The sequence below is a fragment of the Thunnus albacares genome, chromosome 10, assembly GCF_914725855.1.
Source record: "Thunnus albacares chromosome 10, fThuAlb1.1, whole genome shotgun sequence".
NCBI lineage: Eukaryota > Metazoa > Chordata > Actinopteri > Scombriformes > Scombridae > Thunnus > Thunnus albacares.
In genome coordinates this window covers 18,258,748-18,284,152 of record NC_058115.1, presented here as the reverse complement: position 1 = coordinate 18,284,152, position 25,405 = coordinate 18,258,748, and the positions used below count along the sequence as shown (strand labels likewise).

General features: G+C 38.8%; 1 protein-coding gene across 1 annotated transcript in view; it reads left to right on the top strand.

The window, feature by feature from the left end:
- The window catches only part of pcdh11 (protocadherin 11), a 130,259-nt gene extending 105,245 nt beyond the window's left edge, over positions 1-25,014 (top strand). Inside the window, exon 7 of the mRNA XM_044364476.1 lies at positions 20,770-25,014. Within this exon, the coding sequence (XP_044220411.1) occupies positions 20,770-21,233 (464 nt within the window). The 3' untranslated portion in view covers positions 21,234-25,014. The remainder of the gene's footprint in view (positions 1-20,769) is intronic.
- Positions 25,015-25,405: the final 391 nt, after the last annotated feature.

Here is a 25,405-nt window from a genome sequence, read left to right as displayed (position 1 = left end):
GGTGGGGGATACATCAAGGGCAGGTGCGAAGAGACAGGTGACCCATGACCTTTGCCTCCCACTATCTGACCTTGGAACGAGATTTCTGTCTCCAGGCTCAGGCTTAAATCTTCCTCACTAGATCAATTTGATGATGTATAGAGGGTTCGGCAGGAAGCTTGGGATAAGAGCTCAATATCTACTGTAAGTATAAAGAGTCACATGGGACCTGGTGTATCTGTTAAGTCACCTCTCTGTTTTCTACACATTTCAGATGTGCCAAATCAGCAAAAAGGTTGACATGGCAGTGTTGTGTGTAGTACACTGTGTAGTACATGGCTTTCTGATTAGTCCCTACCCTTTGCATTGACATATATTTGCTTAATGAGCTGTATTCAGTATTAGTAAATTTAATCATTTGCTGAGGTTCAAAAGTTAACTCAAAAGATATGAAGGGACTTTTGCTGCACAGGTGCTTATTGCTTAACTTAATACTCTAGCCAGTAAATTCAGAATTATCTCTAGGATACGTCTCTTAGATTGCAGAGATACCTTTGTTGCATTCCAGTCATGTCCATATTGTATTCACATATTCCTAATGTGTTTTTAACATTGTTCTCGCATAATGGTGTCACTGGTGACTATGTCTTCATCAATAAATGAACTGCAAGTTTAAAAAAAAGAAACATAAAAAAATCCAGCATCTTAGATCAGATTATTATATATTGTCAAAACCCTACCAGCGTGTGCACACTCACACGTGGGGGTGGGAAACACAACAAAAAGGAATTTTGGCCACATCGACTTGGCAACTCAATGTGACCAAGGATTAAGGATGGCTTGCTTGTCAAAATGCAATCTCTGAATGCAGTGATGATCCACAAGCAACAAGACATCCATTCAAAAGCCTGAAAATTCTTTCCCTTCTGCGAGCAAGTACGCGACCACAGAGGAAGAGTGGAGCATGAATGACTGGACACATTATGAATGAGCAGTCGGAACTTGCTTACTGGCTGTGTGCTTGCAAATATATGGATAGTCACTTTGCTCTGTACCATCAAAAGTTATTAATCAGATCTTAAAACTAGTAAACACATTTATGAAAACATATGAGAGACACTCTGGGGGAAGAAAAATCAGAGCTACTTAAAATAATCGTTGTCACTTTAAACTTTGTTGTACTATAAAGATATAGTGTGAAGCTCCAGGCAGGAGTTGATATCACACAACCACTTAAGTTTCAAATCTGATTGTGGAATAAAGTAACCTGTCTATTTTGGGCAAAATTTCACTTTCTCATCAGTGCCAAAATCCATAAGTGAGTTTGAGGTTTCAGTAGTAATATGGATGGTGTATTAACTTCTAGCGAGTGTCCTTAAACAATGTTATTTCACAGTTGAGTCACTGTGTGAAATTATTGATTTTATTTTTCTTTTTAAATTTAGAATTTTCACGAGAACTAAAAAGCAAAAAAATCTTAATTATTTGTTATAAACCTAAATGCCCGATTATCCAAGATTACCCTATAACCACTTAGAATATCCTATACTTGTACAGTATACAGTGTGAATATGGCTATTTACACTGTTTATGTATCAGTGTAATTTCACTGCATGTAAACATTCTATTTTTATACAATATGTACCAGACCACTAGTGACTAGGTGGTACACGTGGCTAAAACATCAACCAGGTGGTGGTTTGAAATTTCTCACCTTTGGAAGGAGCGAAAGTAAGCAGATGGCAGGCCTTTAGGGTCCATAGCACATTGTCGACAACGAATTACAGTCCAGAGGGGAATGGGATGGCTGATAACCTCCATCCCATGGTTCCATCTGCTGAATCCTAAGCAAGGACAGTGCATGCAGACATGCAAACACAGTCACTGACATTCTCGCAAGCCTGATGTAGAATTGTACAAAAGGCGAATAGGGGGGAATTAATTGTTTTCAGAATGTGTTGAGTAGCTTTCCTGGAAAATATGTAGTTTGTTTTGGTGGTGCAGTACAACATACTGCACCAAGAGAATATTTAGAATTGAGCAGAAATTAATTTATTGTCATTTTGTTGTGGCATTGTGACAAATTGTAACTGTTAAGTACTAAATTACATATTTATTCACTGAAAATTTTGAATAGTGGTATTTTTTCTGAATCACAATAATTGTAAAAAAAATTCATAATACATGAGTGATGATGTAACAAACTAAATTAGACGGTCAAAAGGATTCAAACTGGCATTTGTCCCATCAACACAAAGCAATCTCTTGACTATTTTCATCTATTCAAAGCCCTCCTGTATGGCTCCTGGGGTGATCCAGAAAGAAAAGACTTAGAAATAGCAAGCAAAGGTATTGTCAGAAAACACATGCCAAGTCAATCTTTTGTCCTGTTGAAACAAAGTGGTTTGTCATGTTCTGTACATTCACCAGGTTTCAAAATAGGCTTTCATCACAATAGGACTATCTGAATCCTATTGTGGCAGAACAAGGCAATGTTCTCAGAATCAAACAGAAAAGGAATAATGTTGTATCTAATTGCAGTTCCCTCACTATATTCTCCAACTGTGTTTAATCTAGCTCCATTCATGCCCATGCTAATCACAACATAGTCTGTGCTGGAGAATTACCGCCAAACATAATTTAGGCTGTTATAATTACACAACAGGCATTGGCAGAAGCCTCTAAAGCCATCAATATAAACTACAGAGATACAGTTTGTTGTTTTCATTGATATCTCAATATTTGAGAGCTACAAGAAAGAATGGACAATCAGAAGTTACTTTATCCAGCTTTATTGAAATTGCAACGCTGCTGCAGCCACCCGCTCACACTCTACAAAACCTGCTGCCTCCACAATATTGCTTAGCCTATTTGTAAGTGACGGGAGGTCCCCTCTCCTGCTACGCTGCTATAAGGAGCGGGTACAGTAAGAAATCAAAGCCTCTGCCGAAACAACGGCTGTTTCTACTCATGTAATGGCTGCAGGACGACTGTTCATATCCTGGCTCGTTGAAGCTGTCACAAATCATTAATCTTGGTCCAGTCTATGGGGCCATGCTGTCGAGTTGTTTTTGGACATCTGTGGCAAGACAGAAGCAGGACACATCTTTTAAGGGGGCTCTTCACACCTTCAAAATCATACAAGATAGTTTAAAATAATCTGTCCTCACCTGCAGCTCTTATTATGTCACCTCTAAGTGTGTTAATTAAATGTCATTGAACTGCTTTGTCAGTGTGAAGTTGATAAATGTAGCACATGTATTGTAAGAAAGAAGAAAAACAACTAATTCACACAATATATAGCCTGATTTTGTTCCCCCCTTTTGTGAGCACTTGACTATTCAAGAAGGACTAAGAGAAAAAAAATCCACATTCTGTCAAGTGAGCACTAAGAAAGCCATTGCACATTTCTTTATAGTGGGTTTATGTATGTCTGTTGCTCCCCCTTGTGCATTGCTACATACAGTATGCTGTAGGGTGGATGCATTGCTGGTAACACGATGCAGCAGGGAGCCTTATAGAGGTACCTCAGACATCAAGCGGCTTAGCTGTAGCATTAGTGAGGTCTTAGTAACTTTTCAATACAGCAAGACATTGAAAAGAGACACTGAGGGAGACTACATGCCCTCTGCTGGTAGATAAAAGCAAAGAATTCAGGAGAGTTTGGATGAGACATCTCTAAGTACTCACTTGATAAAATGTGCTTAATACTAATCATTTACTATTTCTTATATGACACTTATGTAGCAGATCAAGTAAATAAAGGCAGAGAAGTTATGTACTTTTTGTGTGCAATACTTTTTGCTTCATTTTACGACATGTTTTTATTTAGAGGGGTGATTACAGGAGTAAATGTGTTCAACGTTAAGTGCATTTCTATATTCAGATTAATTATGCTGGTAAGAGGATTATAATAGGCATTTGGTTTTGAATGAAATGTGGTGATGGAGGCTCATTGTACAGGATATGGAGAAAGTGAGAATTTTTTATTTAAATCTATTTTTTATCTATTTGTTGTTGATATTTTGCAAATTAGAACAAATGAATAATAAAGGTACTGAACCGTTAAAGTGAGATGTACAGTTTGGCCCAGCTCATAATTGCTTTTTCAAAGACTAGCCATGGAAGTAATTAGAGGTCGGCGTAAAAAACACTAACCATTCAGATAATCAGCCTGCCATTAACACCTTAGGGGCTGTATTCTGTTATCAGCTTGACTCTACTTGGAAAACACACTCTCCACACCTGATTTGCAGACTTTACTCTTCAGACACAAAGTGTCAGTGGATTGATTAGTGCAAAGGTCATCATGTAATACTCCCACCACATTTGTGGCCCTGGAAGTTATTGACAAAACAAAATGGATGGATGGCATCACACTTTTCAGCAAGTGTGTTGTTTAGCAGCAGCCCCATGTTGAGCAGAATAAACTAATTAGGCAGTCTCTTTTTTTCCTCAAACAAAATCTCCTTTTATTGCCTGACCTTTCATGGTGGCCATTGACAAACTTGTGATTGAGTGTGAATTTCATTATGGAGAGAAACTCATCTTTATTGATCAAATTAAGAGGCAGGTTTCAGGAGGGGAGAAAGGCTGAAAGGTGTATTCTAGAGAACATAATCACAATCATCGGGCTCCAAACCACCGTGTCAAGTCAGCGACCTCTCATTTTTTCATATTTCACTCTGAATTAGCTTCACTGCAGAGGCTTGACTTCCATGCAGTACATTTTAATGTTGAATTGAGAGAGAATGGAAACTAAAATGGTCTCAGGAAAAATATGGATTACATTCAAAATATACAAAGTCTATCAAAATGTCTCCTCTCTTATTGATAATGTCTTCCATAGACTTCAAATAATGAGGTTATGAGGAAAGACAATATTTAATTTTATCAGACACACCTACAATTGTTGCCTGACCATATGGTCCATGTTCGTTTGGCAACAGGTATAAAGTGCAAATAACTGTGAATAATATATGCCTCCTTTCACATGCCAATGCCTTGACAGTTTTAAAGAAAAACAATGCTTGCTTTCAGTAGGAAGTCATGCAGTTTTATTTATGGTTAATTTAATTTATTTACAGTATTTCAGCTTCAATAATTGATGCACCATCCATGGATCATTCTTTTCACAAGGAGGGAAGACAGCATCCTATTTAATTTTGTTATTTTCCCATTAAAACCTTAGAAAACATCAAAGGCAGAATGATTTAATTAACAATGTGGAGAGTCTGTGTACAGCCGTCTTCATTTTGCAAATTACTCTTTGCTGAGAATAAGAGACTTATCAGGTCCATACAGACATCGCTGCACACCTCAAAAGAAGTTGTGTTGACACAAGGAAGGGGGAAAATACATGTCTCCCCCAGACAGAATTATTCACTTCACAGGTATTTTCAGTTTACAGTTTCCAGGTTGGAAAATTAATACCCTTTCTTCCTCTGCCAGTAGAGTTTACAATTCTTTGTTATGCGCTCTGTGAAGTGCGGATTGAACAAGAAATAGACGGAGAGTTAAGTGTTGTATATGGAATATCATTGTGATTTGTTCCTTATAGCGTTTCAATTCTTGATAATTGTTTTTGACTGTGTCTCCAGGAAGATGTCTCTTAATGATTTTTCCCCTCTTGCCACTTGGGTTTGGGAGCTTTCAGTATGTTTATCACAATTTGTGGCCAAGATGTGCAATATAGCCCTGAGAAGTGCTCTCAACATGTTTAATAATGACAATGAATAATATTTCAGATAAAAATGGAAAGGAATACCAGCTGGGGCATGTTAACCACTTTAAATGGTAATTGTCCCACCTTGCTCTTTAAAGACCTATATGAATCAAAGAGCAATTGAAATGAAAAGGATAGGAGCCAGAAACATCCCTCGCAGTCTCTATGCACTGAACACATTGTTGAAATCGTTTTAGCGCCACAGTTTGTTTTAACATCTCTCGTACAACACTGTAGTGCATAGTGTTGTTTTTTTCAAGATCTCAATGTTGTCTTAAGGTGAGGTATGATGTCTGATTATATTTCCATAATGAATTATGAATGGAAATGACTGGGGTCACATGCTGGCAAATTAGTAAATTAGTTTATTCTACTTGTCAAAGAGATGGATGGTTAACACCCAGCCTTCTTTAAAGGCATACTATGGAGGATTTGTCGGTAGCTGTTTGTAAACATAACATTCAAAGTTGGCCCCTCCTCCCCAGCTCAACGACACCAGAGTGAGAAAAAGCAAAAGAGACAGATAGAGAGAGAGAGAGACAGAGAGAGAGAGAGAGAGAGAAAGAGAGAGAGAGAGAGCATTCGAGGTCGAGCGAGCTAGAGAGTGAATTAGGAGAGAGAGCAGTGGTAGTGAGAACAAAGAAGTGAATTAGAGAAGTAGAATGTTATTTTCTGATTGTTTCATGGCAGTTACATTCTAAAGCACAAACAAACATGCCCACACCTCTCCACCACCTGCAGCAAGGTGCCGTATTATTGGATTTGGTGTGAATGCAAACTGTGGCCTCTCCGCTCTGCGTGTGTGTAACTCAGTCCCTCCCTCGGTCAAACAGACACAGAGTCCCGACCTCACACCCTGCACGCTGTTATTGGCTGGGGGCTACACACCCACTGCCCCAAGGCTCACACCCAGAAATGTCCCGAACACAGCAAAATAATAAGTAAGAAAATAAAGGCAGAGGGCAGGATTTCTGCCGAAAAATACACCACCACACACTTCTAGTGGGTCATAAGTGATGACTGAGAGGGATTATTTTTGTATGAGTCTATACATTGGTTTTTAGGAAAAATCCTGCATAGTATACCTTTATGTCTGACTTCAATATGTTGACTCCCTGAGAGCCACTGTAAATAATAGTGGATGTGTGAGTGAAGAGTGGAGGAGAGATAATGAAGAAATGCTACAATTCCGGCTGTAGGAAACCATTACCGGATGATGTTCAACATAAGTTCTGTTTCTTAAGACTGTATCCCCCCCTATAGCTTCCTATTTCCTTTTCCTTGTTGTATGGGCAGTCTGCAGAGGAAGTTGCCAGATCCAACAAATACTTTAATAAAGCAGAGTGCTAAAAATTGTCTTCACAAGATGAAAAATAAATCTAGAAAAATAAACAGACAAACAGCAAGCAAGAAGAAACTGTAAAGAAAGAGAATAACAAAAGAAAGAGCTAGACAGTGAATATTGGCAAAGAAAGAACGAGGGAGAGAAGATAATTTTATGTTTTTCTAGGGGTGACACTTCTAGCCAATTCAATATCATACCTATGTTTTGTTGCAGTGTTCTTCCTCCTGCTTGACATTTCTGGGTTACAAAGTGCCTATTACAGCTCACCATTGCCATGTTTCACATAAATTCACATTAAGATATTTTCCACAGGAATGATATTTTCTCTTCTGAAGTGTGATCTTGTGCTATTATTCTGATCGTGAGTAAACCACCGCAGGTGAAGGAAAAGGAAGAGCAAGGCAGAATGTTGTGGTGATAGAAATGTCACATTTGATAGAATCACTTTAATTGCGTGCGTGCAGTAAGTTGTTCATCAATGCCTGTACATTGTGTTGGCTAATGCCATGCTTTGAATGACATTCTAATTCACATTTCATGGGACAATGAAGAGAAAGCATCTGGTGCTTTATCATTTATTTTAATCATTATTTTAATTATAGCTTCAATCAATCATGGACAACCTTTAGTAACATTCGATCAGCAACCAGTTTCTCACCAAGAGAAACAATAAAGCCTTCAAAACATGGTGACAGAGGATTTGAAACTAGTTTGGAACAATATTAATCAAAACAACACTTCTGCTACTACAACTGCTACTATTACTATACTACCACTACTACTACTACTACAACCATAATAATAATAACAATTAATAATAATGTAACAAAATAATAATAATAGTAATTTTACATACAGAGCTAGCTTGTTTATTTCTTCTTGATTTAATCTGCTGATTTCTATCTTGCATCCTGACTGTTTATTGCAGATGATAGGTATTGCTGAGGGGGCTGGTGGGGGGGTGGGGGGTGGGGGGGCATGTGGGGGAGTGGGGGTTTGGTTTGGTGAATGTCATCAATCAGCATTAACTATCAGCTCTGAGCTATTGACTGATGATTCACCACGGCAGAATCTCCTCTGACTCTAAAATGAAAGGCAGCAGCGGCAGCAGCGGCAGCAGCGGCGGCAACGTGAGGCAGAGACACTCAGTTGATTGGCACCTCATTGAGTCTGGCAGGGGAGCCTTTGATTGCACTAGCTGTCAATATCACGTAATTGTTTTTCTTACATACATGGTGCCCTCTGTCTTTTTTTTGCAGCAGGGTCTAATATTACATTTGCCTGAATGGCATAGTGCAGCTACTTTGTGGAAGTTTTTTTTTTCTTTTCTCTTTGTTTTAGGTACACAAACAGAGTGTTTGGTGCACCTACAGCAACCATATTGACATTAATGTGATTACCCACTCTACTTATTTAATTGAGTGATATTTTATGGCTACATTTACCTCCTCTTGTTAATGCTGTGAACAAACATATTGTGTTTATAAGCTTACATCACCCAATATGTCATCATCAGTGCATTAAGATTCATAACCCATACTAGACAGCTAGATTAGCTGCATAAGGCTGTAAATCTGTCCTTCACAGCAACCCTAGGGTGCATCAGAGTAGCCAGTTATGCCTTGAAGCTTTAATTGGGACCCTTTCAATTATCACATTAAGTGTGTTACTGGAATACATATACTGAGCACACTTCTGTCTTGACGAGGGTGAACTCAGCGTGGATTCACTGAAGTTGGGCTCAAATTGAGTTTAAATTTTTTCTTAAATGGCACCCATAACTGCCAGAGGACCTGTTCGGGGCTGACAGAGCAACCCCAAGGTCAGTGCAGAAGACAGGATTTAATTGAAATTGAAACTGTCTACCTGATAGTTTGAAATAATTAGCTATATCAGAGTGAAGAGAGGAAGAGTTAGAATGAAGGAAAATAAAAAGGACATCAGCCAGAGATAAAAGTGGCAGACTGGTGGCAAGTCATCAGTTCGAGTGAATTGAATGTCACTATGATTGACTGGACTTGACTCTGCATGTCACACATGAAACTCGAACGAGTAATGCAAACAAGACATATAACAATAAAACTTTGCCCAAAGTTTACAGGGCTGACAGGTAGTTTTTACTCTCTTAGACAAGGTAAATGTATTGTTGGAAGCGATTGGCTTTGATCCAGGGTCTCATGCTAAATAAGACACTCAATAGGCCACTAAATGTTCATGGAAACCAAGCCTCTTGTCTCTGGCAAATACACTATTATAGATGCATAGCTCCCAAAATCATCTACCCTGTTCTCTTAGCTTTCTCCTCCCACCCGTAAAACAAACTCTGCCACCCTCAGCCCTGAAAGACTTCAGAAGTCACTTCTGCTGGGTGCAACATTTCCGCACCAGTTAATAAAGGGGAAATGAATTGTATCAGTGTTGCTGTCTTTGCTCATAGTGAATAGGAAATTATCATAGAGATGGGTATTGGTGCCTTCACACACTGAATTACATAGAGAGAAAGCCTGTTTGTCTCTCTGTCACACATTCACTCACACACATGCACACAGGCGCGCACGTGAGCACACAGAAATAAAGCTGCTTGAAATAAACTGCAGGATAAAATTGGCTATAGTGATGTCATCGTAGCAGTGGTGGTGGCGGCGATCAGCCAGGAAGCTCTGGCAATTTTCTCCCACAATTTCACAAACACCTGGACATGTTAGTGACATTCAAGGCTACTTTTTTTTTTTTTTTCTTGCAAACTTCCTGTCTCTCCAGGCCATGCCCAGAATCTGCTCAGACATGTCAACATTAGAGTCTATACTAGATGCCAGACAGAAGAAATGTGACATACCCTTTGTGGGTGTTTGTTGTGTTGGAGGAGGACGAAACAGCTGACATAAAGAGGATGGCACCCCGGGACAAACACTATATACAAGTGTCCCCAAGGCCTGACAGGCCACAAAATCAAAGATGTGGGGTGTTAATATCTGATAGTTAGCGCTCTAGGCTAAACAGCATACAAGACATCGAGGTCAATGGGTTGCTGGCAGTCTCTGGAGCAAAGTAGTTGTACGGCTATTTTCACTGACTGTCTCTCCCTCTGTGGACTGTTGTAGCCACTGGAGCATTCTCTTCATCATCACAGGCAGAACACAATCAGCGAACCTACTTTCTGCTTTTGCCCTTTTATTTTATTATATCTTTTTTTCTTTTTCTTTTTTTTTTCTATTGAGACACCTCTGTTTAGAAGCTGAAAGAGGAGCTGCTGCCAAAGAACTGAAAGCAGTGCAGAAGACTGAAACGGGTTTTAAAGTCCAAATGGTTCGATGGCAATATTCAATATATTTAGTTCAAATCTAAAACAAAGACAAATATATAATTTACAAGACTGAAATGAATTATTTTTAGGAACTAAGTATGGCCAATTTTTTATTATAATCAGCAATTTGATATCAAATATGAATGAAATTCCTCAGTATGTCAGCAGAATCAAACTGAATATGAACTAAATCTTAATTACATTCAGTTATAATTGCATTTATGCTCATATTGTGATGATTTAAATATGCTTCAGTTATAATATTGAATTAGATCACCATGCATCCGAGTTATGTGCTACACTTAATCTGTGTCAATAGCACTGTGTGATACTGGTAATACCGGCTGTAACATAAATTAATTGTGTTTGTGTAAGGGTAACTGTTTTTATGATTAGACAGCCTCATGGTTATTTGGTTTGAGAGCGAAACTATAATGAATGGTTTGGTGCTGATACAATGGCAGCAAAATTAGGATTTTGTTTTCCTGGAGTACGTAGAAGTCGCTACAGCAACAGTTATTTTAAGGATCAAAGTTTCATGTATCAAATATGTTTATTAATTCCAGAGGATGTTTTTTTTTCTCCACAGATTTTGAAATATGTTCCAATTTTTACTTCATTATTTATGAGCTAAACTATATTCCATTTTCTGCTTGTGATCTCCTAGCTGCCATTTTACACACACTCTCTCCCTCTGTGTGTCTGTCTATATCTGTCGCTCGCTCTGTTGTGACTGTTAGTTGACAATACCTGCACTCAGTACATCCCAAATAATGTGCGTGGTGACAGAAACATTAACACAAGCCACTGAGTACCTCTGTGATTTTAGTGAGAGCATATCTGTCAGCCAGGGCCTAGAGGAGTAAAAGCATATATCTGAACTTTCAGTGGCTGATGTTTGGGTGGAGGATTGTGACAGTCAACATCAAAACAGTAAAAGTAAAGCTGTGATTTATTGAATGCGCCGCTTGTGTCTGCTTTCATGTTTGCTAGTGATACATTATATGACTTTTCTTCTGCTTTCAAGAACATGGCGATGCGGATGAATTAAACATGTTAAGCAGGAACAGGTCTTTCTCTGAAAGCCTTACCCTTTTTATGATAACCCCTTTTTAGACATTCAGTGGACTTATCACAGTGTATAAATAGGACAGAATTCATTATTCAGGGGAGGTTTCAGTGAAAAATTAATAGTTGTCCCCGGAGGAGGGTCTGTGGCGCTTCGGAAAAGGAAAACCTTTAAAGTGTACATGCACAGGGGGATCTTGGGAGAGTCTGCCCCTCATATTAAAACCTTTAACATGCTACACTACACACTGATATTGCAAATATACGTTTTCTCAGCACTAATGCGTGAGACTAATACCATCTTCAGTCGGTATTCATGTCTAAGCTGTCCTGTATTTTGAAGATGGAGAAAGAAAAAGCAAAGAGAGAAGGAAGATATGGCATGAATGTCTGGTCCTGACACTGACACCTCATATAGATTACACATTTTCTGGATTGCCTGGTGTAGGACAAAACATTAGGACTTCAGCTGTTGACATTTGAAGAGAGACTTCTTTTTTGTGACTACACTGAATGATTTCACTCAGGAATACCTCTGTACAACACGTACATAAACACACACCCATGAAAAACATGGCGAAAAACTCCTACTCTCAGCTCTGTCATATAAGAGATTACAATTTTCACCATGCCCAGATCACTCATGCACTGAATCCATGCTGCCGCTGGTGCTGAGTGGTTTTCAGCCTGCCAGTTATCTGTTGAAAGATGGGCTTCATGATGCCTTTGTATCCCCCTCCTATCTGCCTGGCCATGGAGGCAATAACAGTAATGTATGGCTAAGGGAAAACAGAGCTAATCATCAATGACTGCAAGATATATAGCATATGCAGTGGCACCTTGTTTATTACCCTCTTCTCCTCCTGCTGAATCCATCGGCTATACAGACAGGCAGCCAGATCTGAGAGCTTCTTCAATGTTAATTTGATTCATTCTTGTTTTCCATAATAATTGGGGGCAATGGGTCAATGTGATGAATTTGCTTGTTACATGACACAGGATGTAGCGCAGCGTTGGCTGCTGTATAGTCTCTCTCGTCTCTCCACCATCATGTGAACAAGGACTTCATTTTTATTAGCTATTTTCCAGTTGTTATGCTGGCTCCTAATGCAACAGGTTTAATTCTTTGAGGACCTGCTTACACTTCGAATCAACTTCTAATTTGATTTTAAAAGGAAAGCTAAGAGTGCAATAAGTGACATTTACATTTTTAGATAAAAGTCATTTCCTAAAAAAAAACCCTGATTGTTTAGATAGTATTCTTGCGGGAACAATCCAATCTTCTTGCAAATATCAGACAGCTTTGTCAGGTCCCACTTAATCAGCCCATTTTCCTTCCTTTTTTAAATCCATCTAAAATATTTTCTCTTCCTTTCCATACCACACTCTTTATTTTCATTTCCCAGACCGCACATTATCTACACAATATGGAAATTTTTTAGACATTCATCCATGTGCAATGAATTTTAAGGTGGATTCACCTTTTTAATCTTATAAATATGCATTTATGTATTGCTTCCTTGTCAGTGACAGCACACCTACAGTATATCTACAGTACTGTCCAGCGCCTGCACAAGTACAGATTCGCAAAGAACGAGAAATGAATGATTGTCCTTGTATGAGATTTTAAACTCTGAAAGTGTCAGTTTATGTGTGTACGGGTTTTGTGTGTGCCCTTGTGCATCTACATGAGCATGTCTGTGTTTCTACCCCCCATAGAAACTCTGTGACTCCTCCTCTGTGTGTCATTGTAGTGATGAGCGCTGATTGCAGATTGTTATGGTGTTTGCACCTCTCATCTATCTGGCCCATGCTGGGTATTTGGCCAGGCCTGATTGTGTTGATGGTGACACCGGCTTCTTGTTGGCGGGTGGCGAGGCCCAATAGTAGTCCAGACATAATGAAGGAGATGTAATCAACCAATGTCACACACAAAATGTCAAGTGTCAAGAAGAAAGCAGTTTCTGTGTTCTACCTTCCTAACTGTGTGCTCTTTGTTGATGGAAATCACAAAATTGTGGTTGTTGATGTGGGCTTTGCTTTTTTGTAAACATTCTTGAGGCAATATGAGTTTTTTTTTCCTCTCTCCCTTGGACAACAAGTGTGACTTCAAGATAAAGGAATTTACATGAAATTTAGTCTGTACATTGTGTTGGTCTTGTATATGCTCAGTGGAGAAATGGGTGCTTCAACCTACAACATACTTTTAATCAATGGCAACAAAAAGAAAGAAGCAAATGCTTGGCACTGGGTTGTTCAAGGGATCCTTTCTCTCTTTGTGCACTTTGTCCTTTCCCTGTGCTTTGTTATTTGTTTTGGTGTTCTAATCTCAGCCAAGTCAATAATATTCTTTGTTGTCTGAAATTGTGTGTCGGGAACAAAAAGACCTCCTCCTTTTGTTGAAAGTACCTGTCTGTGACTTTTCACTCTCTCTCAGACTCCCAGATAAAGTAATCATTAGATGTTGTTTTCTGCCTGCAATTACTTTCAGTTACAATGGGTCAAACACTAGGAAAGCAAAAAGGGTCGAGAGAAGACAAGGCTAGATGGATTACAGGTGAGGAACTGTATAGGTCCCACAAGTGCTGATAAATACGTATGTGGCTCAGAGACTCACCGTTGTCAGCGGCGTCTCAGTAAATGCATCAAAAGTAATTAGTCTAGAATACAACCTCACTCCCCTCTTATCTGCGTCACATTGTCTTTTTTACTAAAGGCCATTCATTACATCTGGCACTATTTGTTTTAAAAAGTGAAAAAGAGAAGCAATGGCTTTGCCGTTTCTTAAATCTCACTTTGTATCGCTGCGACACAGGATTGTTCTGAAATGTATGTTTTCAGCGGGGAAATCCACTGTGCCATTATCATAGGTAACTCATTACTATTCACTGGTATGCAGCTTTTAAGTCAAATGATCGTCAGTGATGATGGCCTGGAGATGAAGCCTGTATGGGGATATTTATATTGTTTCATTTCACATTCTATAATAAAATGGTGTTCATAAAATTCTTCAGGAGGTCTTGACAAACTGTCAGCCCCAGTATGGCTTCTTATAGATCTTAATACATGTCAGCCTCCTACATGGCACTGCTGACCTCTGTGGCATAGTTGATCCTTGCTTTCCGAAGAGCACGCCGAGTTTTTTATTGCAACAATGGAATATTTACTTCCTCCTCCTCGCCCTTGTCAGCAGTGACAATGACAGCTCTTATTGCCTTCGCCAGGGATTATACTGTAACTCCTCCTGATAAAAGTAAAGAAAACCAAATAGCATTTGAGTCTGACGTGCAGAGAAAAGTTAATTTTCAGACTCATTGCCATAGAGACAGGCTTATTCTAGGGAAGTCACAGACCTTGTCGCCAAGCCAACATATTCTTATTTCATTGTTTAAGTACTGTATATGCAGGACTTATATTAGTATGGTATAGTTTCCATTCCTTCAAAACACAGCCTCTCATGAGATTTGCAATATCTTGAATAGAACGTGAATTCATATATGAATACACTTCATCAAAATTATGAATCAGTCACAAGTGTGCATCATAAATATGGGCCATGAGAAAACAGGGAGGACGATGAAATGCATAAAGCATGTAAGTGGGCTGTCTCGTATTTGTAATTCTGTGAAAGTGAGACATTAGTCTCTCCTTCAAATGATGATTGCCAGATCTGTGATGAAAGTAATGGCATCTTCTCTTTTCAGTGCAACACCAAGGGGTTTTAATAGCGCTATTATTATTAATGACCATCCATTTGCTTATCCAGATTGTACGTTTGGAGTGGGTATAAGGACGAGCACAGTGATAAAGTCTTGGCAATTACAAACCCAATTATTTCTACTGAGATTCTATTTGTTGAAAGAATCTTCCATATTCTTCTGTTTCTGTCTTTTGGTCCCCCTCCAGACACGGAGACATTTGCTTGTGCACCCTCTGTGTCTCTTTTTTTCTCTCACTCTCACTCTCAGTCTCATCTCATCCCCTATCACACGAGAACACATAATATGATAATGATAATATTTGGCACTCGCTGTAGTACTTGTGGTACTCTAGGATGCTTCTATAACTCTTGATAAAAGGCGAAGTCTCCATTTTTAACATCTCATGCAGCTAAATATAAGCCTCTTTTGCATTTTTATTTTATCATTTTAGCACGATTAAACATGATGATCTCAAACTAACTGACACTGAGAGGGGCAATGCTGATAAAGAGTCGGGTGGTGAAAGGTACATTTTCTTGGCATAGTTACCTTCTGGAATATGTATGAACTTTTGAACTTTTGTGAATGTTGTGTGACTAGAAAGAAATTAAATTCATTGAGCTTTGAAGGCTTTGCAGTGAAGAAAACAGAGAATGTTGCATAGTGACAGTCCATGTATCAAAACCTTTAAAAGTAAAAAAAAAAGGTCACAATGTTAAAGAAAATTTCTGGATTGAAAAGATTTTAGTATGGGGACCATACTGTAATCATGGGCTTGACCTAGACTGTTTTGAATTCTAATACAGCATACATGTGACAAATACAGTAAACAAATATAAATATAATAAATATAATATGGCCATAACCATGCATTCTTACATTGAGTCAGTCTACTGGAAGTGATACAGCTTTCATTTGACAATACATGGGTTTGACGTGTATATGTTTCAAGCTAAAACAATGAAAATATTGCATCAGTTACCACTGTAGGATGAGTCAGGGGCCTAGTCCACCTTCCTGATGGCTGTTTGAGGAATTTAATGTCCTAGATGCATGCAATTATCCTTTTAATTAGCAATAATGAGTTTGTGCATGCTGAAATAATGAGTTGAATCGTGATATGTGTGCAGGCCTTAATGTGAAGCTCATCAAGATGTAACTAGCTCTGTCAGTAAATATCATCAACTGTCATGTTAAATATCTCATACTATTGTACTGAAAAGCCCTGATCAGGCGGCTAATATGCGCCCTAGCTGTGTGTTTGTTTCTGCCTGTCAGATCTTTTATTTGCATTAGTGAATTTCACAGCCATCAGAGAAAAAAAATCAAGTCTGATCGAATGCATAACAGTACAATAGTGTAGTATAATAAAAAGGCAAAATATAATACTGAAACACACAACTGTCAACGTTCCAGATGTCTCGTTGGTAAGATGGCACTTAAACAACCTCATGGGAATGAGCCATGCACTGTTTTCAAATCATTACAAAATTACCTTGGTGCTGAAATATAACTAATTAGAAAGGTTTTTATTCAATTTTTAGTGGGTTCAAGTGCATGGTGCTACACTAGACTGCACAAGATTGAAAGATGTTTATACTTTATTTATTATATTGTTAGTTGTTGATGTCTTTTTTCCCTTCTACATACTGGCAACAGTACAAATTACAGCCCTAAAATGTTAAAAAGTCTGAAAAATGTAATATAAGCCTCCAAAAGTTTTGTAGGGCTATTGGACTTGATTGCATTGGATTGCAAATTATTGCAGGCATTGAAGTTATCACGTCCAACCCTCGTATATTTCTAACATGGGCATAGATTTGGGTATGATGTCCCTACCAATATCAAGCTGTTGCAGGATTTTCCCTACTGATATTTTTACTGATCTCATGTAATGTTAATGGTAAGATCTCTGCAGAGTTTGTATGTTTTCTGCAATGAAAGTGCACTATTATGATAAAGAGTGAAATAATATGGGGAATACTCTACCTGATGATCTGGCAACCCTCACCAAGCTATATGCATTGTTGACTAGCAACAACCCGGCAGCAGCAGCAGAAGTGGAGTCGGTGAGGTGGAGAATTTGAAGCAATTAATATTTGTTGTTTAAACGTTCCAAATGAGTTCACTGGACAAAACTAAGATCATTTACTATTATATTTAATTTCAGGCGTTAGGGTTAGCTAACAATGCTCAGGCATTGTTAGCTAATTTGTGATTGTTACTCAGACATGCTGACACATAACACATGAGCTGCAGCAGCTGAGCTCTGATGTCATAATGAAAGATCTAGCCATAAGTTCAGGGACTGAATGAAAAATAAAACAAATAGAAGATTTTGAGATTATTTAAAGACAGTTTAAGCATCACTGTGGTTCTGTCATGAAACTCTTGGGTTGTGGCGCCCAAATCTACAAACTGAAAGAAGGACAGAATCTCAGGTGAGGTATTAAAACCTTACAGCAAGTAATTACAGAGCAGCGTGTTCCCTACAGGTTTCTACACATTTATTTTATTGTAACATTCATTGTGACGGTTTGTGATAATTTATTTTTAAATATATATATTTGGTCTCCAAATTACAGTTAAGGAGTCTTTCAATAAGATAAAATGTAAAAATCAGAGAAAAAATCATGATACAAGTCCAGTTTCAGGCAAGTCAGCAAATGCATATTCAGTAAAGTAAACATTTTGCAGAGTCAGGCTCTTTATGTGTGTGTGTGTGTGTGTGTGTGTGTGTGCGTGCATGTGCATATGAAAGAGGAAAGAGTGATAAAGAGCAAGTACACATACACAATTATTTTGTCCAACAAAAAATGTCCTAACCAAAGTTAAAACCAAACCTACGCCCTTGATTTCTAAATCAAAAGATTACAAGTACTTACACTTACTTATACATTACATTATGCCTTGTGTCCAGTCGAACTGTCCACTGTCATTTCTCTGCTATTTTCATTCAGTACAGAAAATATTTTTGGGAATCATGTGCACGCCATGGAGTATTCTCATACCTGGCTTTTACACGTGTCCAGTGTTTATACAAGCTATTAAGTTTGGACACACGAATGGAAGGTCAGCTGAAGGTGGATGCAGTGGTTTTCGATCTGCGGCTAGCCAAAGGATGTGTTGATGTTGCAGAACAAGATTGCTGTAGGCTACCACTGGTATTGACCTTGTGTATGACCATAAGATCAACTAGATTCCTAGTACTGTGGCACCGTGGGGTGCCCAGAAATACACAAGATCATGGATAATAGATTACGTTATGACAGAGCAGTCAAATTAGCCCACAGGCTGCTTTGAATCAGAACGTGAATTGAATACCACTTAATTTCTGAAGTCAACCAACAGTTATCTCAGGTGATTACAGGTGAGCTTGTATTAGATGTTCAGTTGACTCCACAGAGTAACTAAACAGGTATCACAGTTCTGTTTCAACCATATCACCACTGCTCGGTGAAGATGAATCATCTCAAATGAGAACAGTAGGTCTGATCTCAGTCATGCTGTCTATTACACCCCATTGTTTGCCATTATCCCCACTTGTCTGCCATTCAAATTTCCTTGAAAGGAACGTAGAAAAGAATGTTCACAGCATCAGGGGATTCATGGCGTCAGTGATGTGTGATTCCTCCCGAAAGCTCCGCGGGGTACAGTTGTTTCCCCTGAATACAAAAGACAGCGGCATCACAAGCAGGCTGCGGCATACCTCTAGCTGACGAAAGCAGCCAGAGCTGTCAGCAACATCACTCACGCCGTGCTCCCACCCTCCCAAATCCGCCACCGCCTATCCAAACTATCCCTCTGGAATAGAAAATAGCACAGGCCTATATCTTTTGGAGAAGCTGGAAATATTGCTTGGAAATATTGATGAAATATTGCATACAAAATTCTGAAGCACTGCAGGCTGTTGACACAGCTGCTGTGAGTTCAAGCAGTGTGTCACAACGCCACAAAAATACCTTTCATTTGTAAAGTATGCTACATTAAAGACAGCTTCACCTTTTGGCTGTACTGATCAGCTAAAATTGAGGATAGGGGAAGTAATCTGACAAAACACATTTTCAAATGTGTGTGTTGTGTTAGGACCTAGGAACATTTATTTGTGTGTCTGGGTGTATGCTTGTGGAATAAGAAGTACGTTTGTGCTAATAGCATTACCTCATCAAAAAAGGCAGTACCCTGAAAAGGCATCACCAAAAAAACACTTGGAGAGAGATTGAGTCAGGGCACGGCCGAGACTTGGCTCGGCCCTATTGTGCTAGCTCAGAGAATGAGAAAGCAGCATCCATTTTTGCCTTAATGAAGTTAGTGACCCTCTGAAAGGTGACACATTTACCGCCCAAGGGATTTATACACTCCTGCTCCAAGGCTCCAGTTCAGTATGGAGAGGACAGATTTGACTCCATGTGGGCACTCCAAATATATCCTCACAATTTATACCAGGCGATTCATTTTCAGACACTGCTCTCATAATTAAAGTTGAGGCTGTGCTATTCAATCTACGGTAGCACAGAAATACAAAAAAGTGAGGGCACTGGGCCGTTATGCAACAATATAGATAGTTTTATGGAATAGGACTGGTATCACTAGGATAGAGTAATCAGAATATTAATTTTCAGTCTGTATAATGCCGTATTTCAGTATAAAACTATAAACAAATTGGCAAGAAGATTTGCCAGTGTCTGTGGAATTGAATTGCACAGAGCATGCGTGCATGTGTGAACAACTTGTGTGCATAAAGGAAATAGTCGTCCCAGTGTACTTCGGTCTAAGGCCGTTTAATTATTGATAGCATTCTTACTTATGCAAATATACTAAATAATTTCTACATGACAGCTTGAAGCTGAAGCCTAGAGGAGCGATGTGATGTTTGAATGAGGACCCCTCTTTCCTTTGCATGTCCTAGGAAACATAACACTGCAGGCTCCTGGTTGCCTTGGTGCATACTGTTTTACATTCTAATTATCTGGCTTGACAGGCTTTATTGCTGAGGCTCAATGTTGAGGCCTCAATCCAGACTCATTCTACATGTGATGTCAGTGCAAGGATAATGAGATAAGATAGTATGAGTGCTTTCCCAGTCGCATCCTTATTCAGTTTCTAGTTTTTTCTTACCTTCCATGCATGCAGTCTGAATATTGTCACAATTAAGCACGTGTATTTATGGTACCTGAAAGTGCTAAAGATGCTCACAGTGCTTACTGTTTTTTTTTTCTTATTTGACCAGATTTTTTTTGGATTCTTAAAGATCAAAGGTGTGCCACATTGACAGTGATTAAAATAAACAATGCTTTGTTAAGATGTTCATTAAATATTTAATACAGTTAAGCCAATCCAAGACACAAACAGCAAGACATTTTTTTCTAACTCTAATTAAGCTACAGGGAATTCATTGCATATTGTAGGTAAACAGACAGAGTCATGGGAATATCAATGGAAATTAAATGCTCTGCTGGTGTTTTTCTCATTACAAGATAAAATGAAACATTTATCACTGACTTTCATTTTGCTAAAAGGCTGACATTTTGTGGGTCAACCGCTGATAAGATGACAACTTTCTTCTATTTACATTATGATTCATGAGTTCACTCGTTGACCTGACCTATGTTGTTTTCTTCTTTCCTCTTTCTCTCCTTTTTTACAGCTATCGAGGTGAACCTGCAGAAAGCCTTGGCTGAGGCCTCTGAGACCTGTACCCAGGAGTGTCTGATACTGGGCCACTCTGACAGCTGCTGGATGCCCCCAGCCCTGGCCCAGTTCCAGGGTCCTGGCAGCAACAGCCCCATCTCCACCCCTACCACCACTGCCATCTCCGGTACGCTCCCCTCCTTTGGCTTCCAGCAGAGCTGTGCCCGTGGAGCCAAAGCTAACATGGGCTGCATGGGGGTCATGGATGGTCGCCATACCCTGGGCAGGTCTGTGCCTAAAAGAGATGAACTGGACAAAGGGATCAACCGGCCGCAGTTCTACAACACCCTGGACAGACACTGCAGTAGTAAGAAGGAGGACCCCGTCAAGGTCATCCCCCTGGCAAGCTTCTCCTCTCCTGGGCAGCAGACGACCACTGGCGGGGGCAGCAGCTCCTTCTTACATGAGCACCAGTTGTAAAAGACAGATCTTCATTGGCCTGACATACATTTACCCCCATCCACAGATGGCTTTTTGTCAGTGACTTAATGATCAGTATGTATGCGTACGTGTGGAGTTATGCATCATTTGAATAACTTTGGCCAGCTCCAGCTCAATTTTACTAATGAAGACATCTGAGAATGGATTTGATCATGATGATGCTTTTCAGACAAAATCATATGGGATCAGGCTGACCGCTTAAGCATTTGAAAGGAACAACATAGCTGACCCATGTATAATAAATAAAAGGTAGTTCTATACCAAAGTAGTTCCATCAGAGGAAAAAAAAAATCGAAACGCTTTTGCTTTCAGTTCGGTGATGTTTGCTTAGTGATAAGAAAGGGCAATGTACGCTTTAAGCTCCTTGGGCCCAGCTTACTGTGGAACTGTGTCCTAAAAGACCATTTCCTCACGCAGAAACAAATGCAAATACAGTACTTTGTGTTGAGTGAGCTAAATTGGGCTAAATGTTAATTATGAGCTCTGGGTGGATGGTGTTCCTGTTCAAGTTCTAGTGAAGTATTGCTCTGTATAACATGCAGCACAAACTCCTTTGGTGATGGAAGATGTTTCTCTTGTCTTGCCTGAATGTGTTTCAGAAGTCTATTTTGGTCAGGGGACTGCAGAAGGATTAAAAAAAAAGTCCACAAAGCATAACTAGGCCAATAGTAGACAGCACCGGTAATCTTTTGAATTCTTTTCATCATGGACTGGTACACAAAATACACACACATACCCAAGATGTTTTCCATATGGTGGTTGCTCCATCTCTGCCAACTCCATTAAGAAACTGTTCACAACTAGCATTATCTCAATAGCTTAGCCTTGAAAGGTGCAGACAAATGCGCTTTGGAAACACACCCTTTTGTTTCCTTCCCTTTGTTTTTATTTCTCACATTTTACTGCTCAGAAACATTCGCATAATAACAGCTATGGAGCCAATTATGAAATTCTCAGTCTAATTACTTTGATGTGTGATCTCAGCAGCGACCCTCATTGTGGTTAGGAGGTCTGGAATTGTTCTCTTGGCTAGCTGGAAACATGCTCTGCATGTGCAGAGGCAATGACAAGGTGATAAGCCCTCAAAAATAGCAGCTTTATTCGCTCCTACTCTTCACATCATAGCATTAATGACACCTATGTTCTTGCAATTTATTACTTTTGTGTGTTTTCATACATCTTAGTTTGGCAGGAAAGTTTCTGTTATCAGTTTTTACTATGTGTTGACAGTGGAATAATAGACCAGAGTGCAAGAATTTCTTCAGGGCCCTGAGTCTATCTGAATTATTGATGTAAATGTTATTTTTGCAGTTATCATAAGAATACGCATTGGCACTATTTGAAAGGACCTCCCTTCAGGCTTCCCCTCACCATGGTTTCGGCATACACACACACTGCATCATTGCCTGGGTGTGTAAATTGTACTGATGATGATAACTACTCCAGACTAACTTGCTGCTGTAACAGATTGGGTGCAGTATAATCTATTGCTACAGCAATAAGTGACTTTGCTGATATTCATTTTTCTTTCTAGGAACATCCAAGCCAGGTGTCTACATCATCAGGTATATGATTCATGCAATTCATTTTCTTGTACCATCTTGCAAATTGGGAACAGGCCTAAATCTATAATGCAACGTGGCATTCTTGAGGGAAGGTGCAACGCAAATTGTGTTTGCATGCTCTTAGCTACCACACCTATTCTCTCTGATACTTCGGGTCAGGACTCTTATCATTATAAAGAGGATTTATTTGAGACTCAGTGAAATGATCACTTAAAGGAACAGTGTGTCAAGGACAAGGAAAGGGGCAATTCAATTTCACCTCAGTCAATTACGAAAATTAATTTAATTCAAAACATGCAACTTAAATAAATCCTCCTATAAACATCATTTGATGAAAATGTCCCTGTTCGGGAATCCAATTTCAGCTCATTTACCAATACTTTCATTTTTTTCTTCTATCACTTTTAATCTCATTTCATTGTTATAGGACAGACATGTATCACCAAATGGCATAAATAATACATATTTAATCAAAAGGAGCGCATATCAAAGGGAACATGCATCATAATGTCACTGAAAACTGAAATCGCTTTGACAAATGATCCAAAAGTCAGAGAAAAAAAAAAATCCAAAATTATGTGAAAAAGGAGGGCAAATACATTTCTGGCTTGGATTATTTCCACAAAAAAAACAAACAAACAAACAAAAAAAAAAACAATTAGGTTTTTAAGAAACGTTTGCATTCTTTACCATGCATCACCATTGCTTAGTGCTAATAAAAATGACACAGGAAATTGTGCCCTTCCTCATATCATGGGGGGAGAGAATATCCATTAAATATGTATGGGATAATACACTATCACACTGCAACAAAAATGTCCTTGTTTGAAATAATTTATCCAATCACATGTGTACAGTATGCACAATATTACCTATCTGTAATCCTCACTGTGTTTTAACTTACTCTGCTTACATAACTCCTATGTACTGTAATGTTGCAGCAGCTACATTTATTGAAAGACAACTTGAGAAATTCTGACTGCATGAATGAACCTGTACATCAGTAGGATATTGCTTTGGATACTAATATGAGTTTTTTGTGTACTGTTGTCCCATTTTATTTTACCATGTGCACCTCTAGAGGTAAAACTGGCAATGTTTGATGTGCTTATTTTTTCAACAAAGAGCATACCCATGAATGTGAATTTGTTTTGTTTGTTTTTTTTTTGGTTTTTGGTTTTTGGAGGGGATGGGGGTGGGGGTGAGGGAATGAGGCTCCTCCGAGTAAGTAGTGGTTTTCATATTTCACAAAATACAGGCAAATAGAAAAAATGTCATGAGTGATGACAGTTTTTCACTTTGCATGATTCTGCTCTCATTTTCCTGTTTTCCATCTCTCCTAATAATATGAATAGCGAAGATACAATACAAAAAACTGAACATTGCATTTTATTTTCAGATATTTTCAACTCAAAAATTGTGTCATGATTATCATGTCGACCTGTGTCATAATTTGCATGAACCGTTTGGACTTCCACAAGGCGTTTTGACACTTGACTATGTAGCTCATGCATCCATGACTAGATTCAGTCTCAGTATTGATGTTTACTGCTCTACCTGTGTGTCTGTCTTATGGAACAAAACAAATGTTACACAGTGTACACATTCAAACTTTGTGAAGTGTGCGTACCACTTATGCCTCTAAGTACACACAAATATCTATTCTGTCAGGTAAAATGGATTTTACACTGTACATAGCAGTACCCCTAAGAACTAATAATAATGGTTACAAACTGGAAAGCCGCATACAGTAAGGACTAAAGGCTACAGGCTAAATACTGGAATTCACTATGTTGATAAAAAGGGAAAACATAAGAAAAGATGAGATGACAATCTCTGTTGTAATGTAAATGGTTACATATGCATAATATTAATGAGAGTGTGTCTGAATGTGTTTATAGGTGATCTTGTATGTGTGTGAGGGAGAGTGTGTCCTTGCATGTATGCGCGCGTGCGTGTGCACTATGTGTATACTGGCATGCACATTGCCAGAATATTTTATGTACACAAAATGTATCTTGTACAAAAACTATATCAAAATATGATATAAGACTTAAGTATATGCTTGTAAATTAGTCATCAGTGAGTCAGGTCGAGTTTGCTTTGAGAGAAGGCTTCAATGCTTGCCAGCGAATCTGTATTGGTCCGTTAAAGCTATACAGTCTGTGTTGTCATGCCTTTGTACAATATCCCATTTAAATCTATGAAAAAATGACCTTCCATATGGTGAAATGATTTTTCTTGTCATTGAATTTTACTTGAGCCATTAAATATTGAGTCCTCAAAGTATGCACGGATCATGCTTGTCCTTCACTTTACATTGTTGTTTGATTAAGTTTTGCCTGAGAGCATTGTCATATCAGTGATAGATGTGACATGAGAGCATATTGTCACTCCATATTGTTATTGCATATTGTTACTCCAATTATAGCAATCTCCAGCTAATGATATATGACAAATTAGACATGGAATTTCACCTTCATCATTTCTGGAAATAAATACCACTGGGGTAACAATTCAACCTGTGACATACGGTAAATGGATATATTTATGGGAACAGAGAAAAACACACTCACACACACAACC